The sequence below is a fragment of the Buceros rhinoceros genome, unplaced genomic scaffold, assembly GCF_000710305.1.
Source record: "Buceros rhinoceros silvestris isolate BGI_N320 unplaced genomic scaffold, ASM71030v1 scaffold13546, whole genome shotgun sequence".
In the NCBI taxonomy this organism is placed as follows: Eukaryota; Metazoa; Chordata; class Aves; order Bucerotiformes; family Bucerotidae; genus Buceros; species Buceros rhinoceros.
In genome coordinates this window covers 3,458-16,029 of record NW_010419401.1, presented here as the reverse complement: position 1 = coordinate 16,029, position 12,572 = coordinate 3,458, and the positions used below count along the sequence as shown (strand labels likewise).

Genomic DNA, 12,572 nt, shown 5'->3' with positions numbered 1-12,572 from the left:
TCAGCAGGTTTCTATCCCTCTGTTTTCATACCCAATCCCATGACCAAGGTTACAGCACAAGCTACAATCTACTTCGGCAAATAAATTTAACACACATTCATTTGGCAATGTATGAGCAAACCAAGCGCCAGGAGCTGTCCTGGAACATAGCTGCATTATAATAAAAGTACACAAGCTGGAAACGTTTTATAATTCATTTTCCAGAGGCAGGGGGAAAAGTCTCTGAAATATCTTCTGCATCATGTGGAAGTTCACAGTTTATTTGTGAGTGTCAGAGAGCTCTCACATAGCATGTCCACTGCGGGAAACGAACACACCAACGTGCTGCAGAGAAAGCTACACCAGAAACCACCACCTACCCTCTCACTTGGCTCCAGCCACTGTTCAGAAGGGAGGTTTCTCTCCTCTTCCATTTAAAGGCATGTGGATTAAGTGCAAACCAAAGAACTGAAGAACGCTCCTTTCAATGTCTTTAACTACAGTCTCTGTACTCGGTCCCAGATCGCGGCTGCAGCACATCACTCAAGTGGGCTATTAAACAAGCAGCAACCGTCCTGCATATTCTGAGATTTGGATAAGTCTGTATTAAAAAAAAAACCCTCAACATGAAACTCTTCACAGATGCCAGCTGCTATGTTTCCCTTTGCTTCAGCACTGATGTTAAATGCTAATTTCTCTGCACGATCCCAGGGAAGTCGTTGCTGCTGAACTCTCCAAAAGATGAGGATTTATCTCGCCGATTAAAAAGTCTCCAAGAAGGGACATTATCCTCCTTGATATCCAAAGCCAAGGCAATCTCACAAAACTTACCCAAACTTTGGATCATCTCAAACCAGCCTGCAGGGGTAGGTATTTGTGAGGGTCTCATGAGTGCAGAGCCACTGGGAGGCAGGGCATGGAGGGTCAGCCCTGGGAGGTCCTGCACACCACACAGCACAACCGAGCAACGCAGTCACCCAGCAGGACCACCACAACTCAACTAGCCGTACGCTTCCCGGACACATCTCTGAACCCATTCCTCTCTACTGGGGTTATCTTTTCCAATGCAGGCTTGGACGTTAGCCACAGCAGCTCTCCCTGGCATGAACACCCAGGCAGACTCCAAGACCTCCAGCCATCCAGCTCAATCTTTTCATCTGGGAGGGGTGTCTCTAACCTGCTCTCCAAGGAAGAAAGCATCAGTACACAGCTCAAAGCCATTTGTGTTGGAGAGGATGAATTTCCCTTCACACTCTGCTCCCGTTAAGAGGGTGAATCATGAATTATAAAAGCATTTTCTTACTGCTTTGTGTTATTATTTTATTAATAGATGGTTTATATTGAACAGAAATTCTAAAACCAAAACACTATCAGGAGAACAGGAATTGCTCTTATTGCAGCGTAACTGGTTTACTGCAAACTGACATCCAGTGACGCAGGGTTCACCCTGCATTACTAATTTATTGGGAGGAACTGGGAAACATGTAACTGTGCGCACCCCAAAGGGCGTACAGCAGTGAGCAACTGTGTTTCCTACAACAGCAGTTCATTGCAGGGGCAGAGACCACGAATAAATAAAGGGACTGGATACATCATCTGTTGTGGTTACGTGAAACAAGGATGTTGAAATTAAGGTTGTGATGTACTGGAAAAACACCATATGACTTTAATCAACAACTGAGCCTGCAAGCTACAATTAACCCATCAGCATTATTTATTAAACTCCATGCAACCTCCGAGCTCCCTGAACACCAGGCACCAGCTGAGAAATGCGGCACGGATAGGGCTGGACTGCCCGAGAGCAGCAGAGCCATTGGTCAGCCGTGTCCGAGCCTTCTTCCGCGACGTTTGTCCCTGTGGTACCCCGGCTGCTCCGACAACAGCACATTTAGGAGAGGGCAGGGGCTGTGACAGAGCAAGAGACTCCAGACAGAGCGCTCCACACAAGACGGGCTTTGGCCACGTATCACTTTCCTCCTTCTCTGGTGTAGAGTGTCTGCTCTTTTGCCCCAGTGTGGGTTCAGGAGCGTGTCCTGGCTGCCGAAGCGATGCAGGCGATGGCAGGGAGCCATGGCAGGGTGCCTTTGCAGGGCACTGCCCAGCTCCACGCATAGCACCAGGGGAGGTAGAGCCCCAGCACCCGTAGAAACAGTGACCCAAACCACGGTTCTTGGGAGGGAACTCACAGGGGGATCTTCCAGTTTAGGGCCATGATGTCATTTTAGCCAGCTCCGTTTCTCAGCCTGTATTTACACAGTGCAACCCCTCCGGTGCTAACAGCAGAGACGAAACGCAGACCAAGAAACCACACACAGGAGCTGGAAGACCCAGCTGCAGCACACAGCCAGACCCCAGGTAAGCTGTGCAGACAATAACCTACACGGGTTTTCAGCAAATTCTCCAAAGCTGGAGGGAAAGACATAGCTCCTGAATCAGCTACAGCTCTCCGCCCCCCCTTCTTCACCTTGAGATTCAACAGGAAAGAGTCCAAACGCACCAGTATAAAAGGATAGGGAGCAGAGATAAGCCATGAATCGCCATGAAAAAGACTGCCTAAAAAAGAGCTGTACTCGGCATCATCCCAAGCAACTTCTGAGGTCAGTCTGCACATCATCACTTGTGTCACCTTTTCACACGAGATCTTCCAAGTAGCAAAAGGCGGAAAGGAAACAACTGAAGTGGTAGGTGGGGCAAGACCACGTCTAATTAATTAGATTTGGAAGTGGTGCATCCTTTAAAGGTTACGTTCCAGAGACTCTCAGTACCAGATTGGCGTTAACACACACAAAAGCAGCATTAGCAACAAAACTCAAGCCAAAAAACAGCTCAGGGAAAGACAGTCAGTCTCTGCAAATCGAGGGACACAGCTCCTCCTCCCCTCCCCGCCCAGGTACGGAGCTGCCACTTCGCTCCCATCAAGCAGCGGTGTCTCATTAGTGGGTGTGTTGATTTCTAAATACCTTTTATTCATCCTATCGCAAACCTTGAGCAAGCAAACACTGAAGTACGCAGAAACAGGCAAACAGGAACTGAGAGGCCCGTGTGTTACCACCAAATGTCGCTGAGCTGGGGAGAAGCAAGTTTTTGGAGGAGGTTTCCTTGCTTGGGAAACCTTGAGCTTGGGACTAACTGAATCAACGCTGTTCTGTCCACAGCAATGGTTAAAAAACCTCCGTGGTTTCCATATGCTCGCCGGCGTTGTGCTAGTTCCATTTGATTCTAGCCAATATGGATTTCAATTGGATGTTCCTGCTCGCATCAGAAAGCTGCCCTCTGCGAAGCGTTTTACGGACGCTTGACACATCTGCCAAATTCACAGCATCCAAATGGATTTTTAATGTCACCAATTGGGCTGTGGTCAGGATGCTGAGAATTTAATGCGCCTGGATGGGTCCCTACTCTCGAACACAGAGCATTAATGCTTCTTTCATTTGCTGCCACACTTATAACCCAGATCAATGAAAACCTGAACCGTGACTAAAAATAAGTTCCCATCCCTGGTTCTCCAAGGAGCCTCAGCTGCAGAGATTTCAAAGAAACCCTCACACACTGTGACCAGCCTAACAATTTCTGACGCTAAAACCTCATACAAACGAGTCCCTCCAGATTGAGGAAGGGTGGAAATATACTTTGATTGTCAGTCTGATTTCATTTCAGAGAAAACTCTGAAGTTTTACAGCTAGGAATAAACCACTGAAGCTGAAGCCAAGAGGGTTTGTCCATCAGAGCAGGGCGACATTGCACCGTAGCTGTGCCAGCTCATTCCCCTGAGCACACGAGCCTCCCCCTTGGCGTAGATTTTTGCAGTTTTCAACCCTAGGAGCTCACCAAATACTATCTACTACAACTGTCACTAAAGAAGAGAGTTTCTTGTCCTCAGCTCCAATCCTAACCCCTGAGGCTGCCCAGGGCACTTGAAACCAACAAAGCAGCTTATGTCCAACAATGCACCAAGCTTAAAATTACTACTATTGCCCCTTCACTTAACCCCCCCAATCACGCTAAGAAATCAGAGCCCACATTCTGAACAGCTTCACAAACACCGACAGACACGGGGGGGAAGTGAGAGGAGATTCCCAGGTTGTGCTGGGTGAAACCCCACAGCTTAACCCTCCAACTCCTGCGCTGGTCCAACACCTGAGCTGGCACTTACTGCTCCGCCCAGCCCTGCACGCTGGCGCCTGTGCCGTGAAGGTGGTGACATGCTCCAAGTGACACTGGGCTTGTTCCAGTGAGTAATTTTACACAAGTTTTACAGTCAGGAACCGATCTGAATTGTGTAACCCTCTAGAAAAGCTTCAGCATGCACGGACCTCATGGTGGATTGCTACAGCTTCATCACATAGCTCTACAGTGGGTTACTACAGCTCTACTACAGCTTCATCACATAGCTCTACAGAGGGTTACTACAGCTCTACTACAGCTTCATCACATAGCTCTACAGAGGGTTACTACAGCTCTACTACAACTTCACCACTCATCTTTACGTTGGCAGGTGGACAGCCGTAGCCCTCCCCCACGCTCAGGCCTGCTCAACACATTAAACACTATTATCACACGGGGAAAACTCCCCTGCGCAGACACTTATTATTTCCCTTATCGCTCTTTTACTTCAGCACAGCAAAGCTGTGAGTCCCTGCCCTCCACACCAGTTGTGTTTACGCCCTGATTGCAGCTATTTACCACACCTCCCTGTGCCCACAACACGCCTGGTCTCAGGACCTCTCCTCCAGGCACCGAGCTGCCTGGTTTAGTTCAGCTGGGGCTGCTGCAAACCAGAACTGCCCGGGAAGCCTGTAAGTGACTGAACGGTTTCAGTCGCTGTGGCTGCTGCTGAGTTACGCGCTGCAGGCAGCGTTTCGGTCCTATGTGCAGTACCAGAGGCATGCTTGACTTCCGTGGGGGGCAAGTTTAGCAACCATCAGATTTTGCAGAATTAATTCATGTTCAGGTGGAGACCTAAGGGCAAAATACAGGTGGGGAGAGTGGACAACCATATCAAGGGCCCTGTAAATAGGGATTTCCAAGTGAAAATGCTGACAGTTCACCTCCTGTAAGCACGGAGGTGGCACAGCCAGAGTACACATTATCATACACTGAAAATGTGAGACAGCAAAAGAAGAGAAAGAAAAGAAAAAACATGAGATCCACAGGAAGTCCAAATCTCGCCCTGTTGTCAGGATTTCTGTTTTCAGGCTGGGCCTCTTTGATGCTTTGCTGGCATCAAAACCAAACAGCACTGGCTGTGGGACAGCCCGGTCGTACTTTGCAGCCTGTGCTGCCTTCAATGGCACCAGCAGGAACATGTGGCTCCTGCCAGCACAAACCACGACCCGCTTCCCAGGCTGCGGGACAGCGACAGGGTGCACCCACCACCTTTCCACGCAGAAGCACGGGGCAAGGTCAAGCTCAGACTTGCTTCTGCCTTGAGCCGGGCTTTGCAGCAGATGGCAAGAGTTACACCTGACCTCTCCACACAGTTGCAGATGCCAGTTTTCATGGCCAGTAGCCAGAAGGATAATACACAGCGCTATTTCTTCCTGGCGTGCCGTTCACCTGAAACCTCTTCAATGAACATGCTCTAGGCTTGAAAAAGCTCACCGTGTCTTAGATGGGAAGGACATTGTCCAACTGCCATAATTCACTAGAGAAGCAACTCTAAAGGAAACTCACTTTCTTCTGGCAGCTCAACTTCTATTTATTATTCAATCGTTACAAAAGGATATTATGGGACTTGAATCACTTGACTGGAGTCTTTCAGAATCTGTGGCATGACTTTTTTTTTAAATATATAAAATGACACAGCTTAAGACACAATATTTAACCCTCATCCATGTGTTGAAATCGAACACTAGTCTGCTCGTATTTCAGAATAATACTCATTCAGCAAAAAAACCCCAGGAGATAAAGCTTAGCCATGCAGGAGAGACTGACTATAACTGAAAGATGGTGCCCAGAGCATCAGGGATTGTGACTCAGAAAAGCCCTCAAATATTTCATAGACTTAGGCTGAATTAGTTACTGAGAGCTTACGGTGATTTTCCTCGTCTGCTCTTAGGCTCAGGCAAAGGCAGGCAGTGCTGTCCCAGCAGCAGAGCACATCAGCACCAACCACACGAGCCGAGCCTGGGCACTGTGGCCAAGCAAGCAGCACGTAAATTGGTGTCTGGAAGTGAGCATATATTTAAATAAGTAAAACCAAGAAATAAGAGTGTCCACGGTAAGAGATCTGAAAGCACCAACTACCGTAGTTCAACATGAAACACAACCTGCAGTCAAAAAAGCCACCTCCCTGCAAACGGGCAGAGGAGAGGCTGAAGCAACAGTTCTGTTTATTATGCACGTTTACACAAACAGAGCCCACGGTCACCTCCCTGCTGACGGGCTGACAGTGCCGGGCACCCAGCTCTTGCAGAGCTGAGGGGAGGACAAGCTGCTGACTCCAGTGACGCCATCAGCCAGCTGTCCTGGTGCTCAGGACAACTCCAGCTAAACGGGCACTCGAGTAGCTGGGACCACCCCCTCAGCAGGGCAGAACCGTACTCCCCACTGCTCTCCTCTGCCACACGCAGCACCTGCATCGCTCTTTTCTGCTCACCGCCCTTCTTCATCTCGTTCCTCCTCCCTATATTGATTCTGCGAAGCATTTCCTGATCTTTATTTAAAGATAAAAAAAAAAATGCCACATACTTCCAGCCATGACCTTGTCAAACTCGATAACCTGTGGACGTTTATCTACACCAGACACATCCTCCTCCTCCTCCTCCTTCCTCAGGCTTAAACGCTGCCAGACGCTGCAGCGCACACAGAGAGCAGGGCAGGGCGGGCAGCCGGAGCCTCCCCACAGCTGCCAGGCCGTGGTGTTTATTTCCACAGGCCACGAGAAGGGACAGCGCTGGTTACCCAAGGGCGGGAAGGCTAACTGAACCATCTGCTGCTGCGCTGGGTGCGGGCGGGGCCGCAAGAATATATTTGTATTTTTTAAGTACAGGAGCTGCCATCTCTTTTCTTGCACTGCTGCAGTTAAGAAAAAAAAAATATTACTGTTCTCACAGAGCAAAGCAAAGAAGCAGGAGCCAACCACAGCAATCCAAGCTATCAACCAGTGTCTTCAGCCGTGAGAAACACACGAGGCTTTTCCCAGGCCAGAACACATCCCTCTTCTCTTCAACTTTGTTCTATCACCAACTGAGGCAGACCCTAATACAGCAGGAGATCCTAAGCGATGAACCACGCTTTTCTTTAAAACAAAGTCTTCACTCACTGCATTTCAGTCATTTACTTTGCGTGTGTGCGCACAGGGCAGGAAGGGAAAGATGGACCAGAGATAACGAAGAAATAATTGATTTAGATTCAAACTATAAAGCCACAAATCTTGGGATTCTTCTGGAATTACTGATCTCTTTGGAACTAGATTTTGTACGAAGCTGCCTCACCTCTGCTGAGCCAGGCACCCACGTGCTGGTTGCAGGGATACTGTCAAGGGTTAAACTAGACTGGGAACGCAGAGTCTACTTTATCACAAGGACAAAAGCCTGATAGGTGAAGCAGCTTCAGCCAAACAACCAGTCAAGGCATGTCAGCAACTGTCAAAAAAATGACAGCCAGTCCAAGCAGAAGGTTTAGCAATAAACACAGCTAAAGAGTGACAAATAAAACTGTACGGAGTGTGTTAAATGCTCAGTGGAAAAATCTATGGGAACTTTTTATACTACACCCTAGGGCAGGGAGGAAATTATACCAGAGCCAGGCTGCAGCTCTGAGCAAGGTCAGCCCAGACTCCGCTTCTGCAGCCGCTCTGAGAAAAACCTTACGGAGGAAAAAGACTGCTGGCTCCCCAGAAACTGGAGGCGCAGCTTGAACTGCGTATTGTTATAACTGAACCACGGCAGCTCCCGCGTTCCCAGCCTCTCCCAAGGCATCCGAAACAGCCCTAGTCTGGGACTCCCAAGGAAAACTTTGTTACGCCCTGCAGAGGAATGTTCCAACCACGACTGTTGTTTCCTCCCATAAAAGGATCATTAGTGAGATAATTTCTGAAGTTCATGGTATTGTCTACAGATTTTACTGAAATGTCGCACCAGGAAGGGGAAGCCAAATGAGCCAGACTATTTTAAGGCTTTTGCATTTGGAGGAAATTCTAGGGCAAAATTTCAAAAAGGCAGATGCTTTGAAGTGGGAAATGTTACGCGCTGTGGAGAAGGAGCATTCCTGTCTTTAGAGCTGCTTAAATAACCCTCTTGGGGCCACATCTATTCAATTGGCTTTATTTTTAGATTTAGAATCTGTTTTTTCAGACACCTAACAACTGTTTTATATGAACATGTGCATGTGATCAAGACTATTTGGAAAATAGCTTAGAAGTTAAAGACTACTGACTATAAAAAGCCACTTTTTTACATCCTTCTCACACCTACAATCCTCCTCGAAGACCTGCTCAATCACCTTGGCACCGCGGTGGAGCACAGGAGTGCAATCCCCACCATTACCACTGCCATGTTACCAGCCAGACAGGACAGGAGACTCGATCACAGGGAGCATAGGGGCTGGATCTGCAATCTGGGGTTTGAACTTATCCCTAAGGTCTCCTTAACGAGCGTGGAGAGCACATTCCCATAGCTGTACACTGCATATTCCCCACTGGGCCAGACTGGGATTCAGATTGCCCTAACTGGGGGAATAACATGCAGGACTATTCAGACATGACACGTCTCCCCTGGCAGCACTCCCTCACATCAACAACCAGTAAAACATTAGTTTGGTCTCAAAAACAAGGCTGGGCTCCCCTCTCCTGGACGGCTGAAAAGGTGCAGCTCTCAACACAGCTCCGCAAAGCCCTGCTCCTCCCCACCAGAGGGAAAGCTGCTTTGCTGGGCTCAGCTGGGACACGAGCCCTCGCCAAAGAGAAAACACGCTGTTAAAGGTTAAATACCCTTAGTGTGTCTTCTAGGAACCTGCCTGGTATCTCTGGTCTCCAAACACACTAACAAAAAAAGAGATTAGAGAGGTTGAGGACAGGTCCCAGGGATTTGGGCAGCACTTGAACCAACAGCCTACACGAGTTCCCCAACCCTGTGGTGGGCAGTTGAGGCTGATGAGAGATGGGAAAGCCAAAGATGGGCTTCGTGAATCAGCTTCTTCCTGCACCGACTTCTGCAGGCACAGCATAGAGCGCTCCTTCACCTCGAGGACAGCAGGGGTGGCAGCCACCCGTGGGTGCAGCTCTGCCTCCCCATGCAAGGCACAGCCAACACTGACAACCGAGAGCGGGGGCTCTGCAGGGAACCCCCCCCCCACCCCGATGGGAAAGCCAAAGATGGGCTTCGTGAATCAGCTTCTTCCTGCACCGACTTCTGCAGGCACAGCATAGAGCGCTCCTTCACCTCGAGGACAGCAGGGGTGGCAGCCACCCGTGGGTGCAGCTCTGCCTCCCCATGCAAGGCACCGCCAACACCGACAACCGAGAGCGGGGGCTCTGCAGGGAACCCCCCCCCCACCCCGGCTGGCTCTGACCTGTACAAAACCTTTTTTCTTCTCCCACTGCATCTGAGGTTTATGTTTCCTTTGGAGGGAAGTCAGGAACTGGAAGGATGTTTATAAGAACTATTATTTACGCTCCAGACAAGAAAGGCTCCTCCAGCTCCGATACCCCACAGTCAGGCAGTTCTGGCAAACGCTGATTACAGTTTGTATCACGAGTCGTTAGGAGAGGATGCAGCTTTTGCAAAACACCCTCCAGGTCCATTCATGCAACACACACAGAGGATCCTGAGCAACCACCGGCATTCAAGCAGCGACACCATCAGAGCTCATACGTGTTTTCACTTACAGCACACGCCCTCAAGGACACGAGCCTCTCAGGTCTCAGCGTATCAGGGGATGGAACTAAGTCAAAGCACAGGGACAGCTTTTTCCGAAGCTTGTCTGCTGCAAGACTACAGGCTGCAGACATCTCATAGGATACGAAAGTGTTATAAATGGGAAAAGGCATCTGAAGATTAAACTTACTGCCACGGCTGGCTCAAAGCTTGGTTTCAAACCCACTGCAAAAGCTGGTTGCCAGCTGTTTCTGTACTAATCGAGGGTGGTTGGCAGTTGTGGTTACTATGATAAAATAACAATCTTCACCCCGGGCTTCCTAAGGGAGAGGTTCACAGGATTTATCAACATGTATGGTTCAACCACATTTTGCAGGGAAATATTGGTCTTGAGGGTACAAATTTCCTACAAATTTAGTAAGGACAGACGATGAGTAGAAAAAAGAACCTAATTTTATTGTGGGACCAAACTACAAACTACTCTCAAAAAAGTTAAATAAGGAAAAAAGCCCCTTTTGGTGGCACTGACTCCTTTGACAGGCCCAAACGGCTACAACAGCACCAGCTTTCCAACCATCTCCAAAGTCTCCAAGAACTGCACTTGTTTCCACTCCCTCTTCATTTCTGTAACTCCTTCCCCACTTGATTTCTCATCCCCCCCCGTCCAGTGATTACGGGCTGCACCGTTCCTGGGAACAGCACATCTCCAGTTGAACAGCAGCAGTCAGGCAAGCACACAGGCATTGAACCAGTTCTGCCAGGCAAGGTAAGCATCTTGCCTTTTTTTTTTTTAAGCAATACAAAGGCATAGCTAAGGTAAATAACTCACTCCAGGCCACAGACTTTGAGGCAGAGGTAGGATTAAAATACATGCCAACATCTACTGAGGCAAGAGGTGGCAGATACAGCCAGCCACGCTGGGGAGGGAACGACCACCCCATCCCAGCAAGTCTTAAATCATCCCTAGTCTTAAATCTGGTATTAAAAAGATGAGTCAGTGCTGACACTAAGGAAAGCAGCACAACTGACGATGTCCTGGTTTAAACCAGGTCAGACACAGGAAATAGAGCAGCGTCGGGTGGTACCTCCAAACCAGGTAACACGTGGACCACGCTCAGTGTTCACACGCTGCAGCCACGGCCGCGCTGTCAATACTCCCAGCAAACACATCTGTCAAGCGAAAGGCAAGCGAAAACCTGACAGCCGAGTAAGACACCCAAGATGAGCTGGCAGGGGGTCAGCAGGCTGAGTCACCAGCGTCCCAGGGTACTCCAGCACACAGCCGAGTCAAAAGGCTCAACAGCCTTTTATAAGCGAAAACCTGACAGCCGAGTAAGACACCCAAGATGAGCTGGCAGGGGGTCAGCAGGCTGAGTCACCAGCGTCCCAGGGTACTCCAGCACACAGCCGAGTCAAAAGCAGCAAATGTGCTTGTACCTGTTTAACTCTGTTCATTTTATCATTAGCTTCAGAGTGGCACAATCTCCTGGTTTTACTTTTCATTTTTAAACCATTTTCCCATTCACTTGCCTTTGGAGGGCACTCATGAAGCAGGCTCGAACAGCTCTTCAGTGAGCAGCTCACGGTCATCGGTGTAAGAGACAGCAGAAACACCTCCCCAACAACAGGAGCAGGTTTCTGCCTGCCAGAGCCATTCCTCCACTGCACATCACAAGATGAGGCTCTATCCTCCTAACTCCCGGCTTTACGGGAGGTGGGATGCACACACCTGCCTGCCATCCTGTCCCACGTTGGTCTGTCCTCTCACTACAGTTCGAATGTTGTCATCCAGCCTCCTGGAGAAAAGAATGTACAGTGTCAAACCCACTCTCTATGTGCCTGACCCAAACAACTGTGGGAATCTTGAGAGCTAAGGATTTAAAATAAAAAAGCTGGTGCTAACAATGCTGCAACCACTTCCCCCCTCTCTGTAGGTCATCACTATCTTACATAATTTAAAATTCCTGTTGCAAAAATAAAATTCCATTTCCTAATTCAACCAGGGCTTCTTGCATTTCTCTTCCCTTAAGCAATACCGACAGTTTTCCCTTGCCCATTTTCATTCTCACATACCACATATTAAAGTGCTGTCTCCCTCACTTCAGGTTGGTAATGCCAGACTGCACAGAAAATTTAAGTATTTCTTACACACATATTTATTTCGGACTTTTAGTACCAATAATTACAGTAAAAAAATACAAGATGAGAGGTTTTACAATGGCTATTTTGACTTCACGAACAGAACAAATTTACAGCAACCGAATCTTATGTGCAGTTTGTCCTCTCAGCCCTCAGACTGCACTAAAATCTAGTACCTGTTGTTTCTTAGTTTATTGTTTTTTCGAAGCTAAAATAACCCAAAGGGCACATATTGTACAATAGAGACAAAGTATAAGAAATAATTATAATTACAGGGAGTTATTTGTGTCTCTGTCCCACTACTGGACTTGAGACTTACCCTGCTCCTGACTTTTAAGCCAATTTTTTCCCATCAGCTGTAGTGCAAAGGCTGCATTTGTGAAGTGAAGCCCTGGTGACAACCAGACCCCTCACCACCTGAGACACAACAGAAGGGAGACGCTTTTACCTTATTTTCAACCGGATTTTGTTCACAACTTCATCGATGTTTGCCAAAGACTGCAACGTAAAAAAAAACAACACAAGGAGGAGTGAAATGGGGAACCTCTTACTGCGGTACAGGGCAGCTGTGACACCTCACATGTGGCACTTCTCAAGGAGGAGAGCACTGACTTTGTTTTACAGATGGAGGGAAAG

At 48.4% G+C, this 12,572-nt stretch overlaps 1 protein-coding gene across 1 annotated transcript in view; it reads right to left on the bottom strand.

Annotated features, from left to right (window-relative positions):
• VPS53 (vacuolar protein sorting 53 homolog (S. cerevisiae)) overlaps positions 1-12,572 on the bottom strand; it is a gene marked incomplete at its 5' end in the record, with an annotated part of 59,824 nt that overhangs the window by 46,192 nt on the left and 1,060 nt on the right. Inside the window, 2 exons of the mRNA XM_010138906.1 lie at positions 11,527-11,593; positions 12,385-12,434. Coding sequence (XP_010137208.1) covers positions 11,527-11,593; positions 12,385-12,434 — 117 coding nt within the window. The remainder of the gene's footprint in view (positions 1-11,526; positions 11,594-12,384; positions 12,435-12,572) is intronic.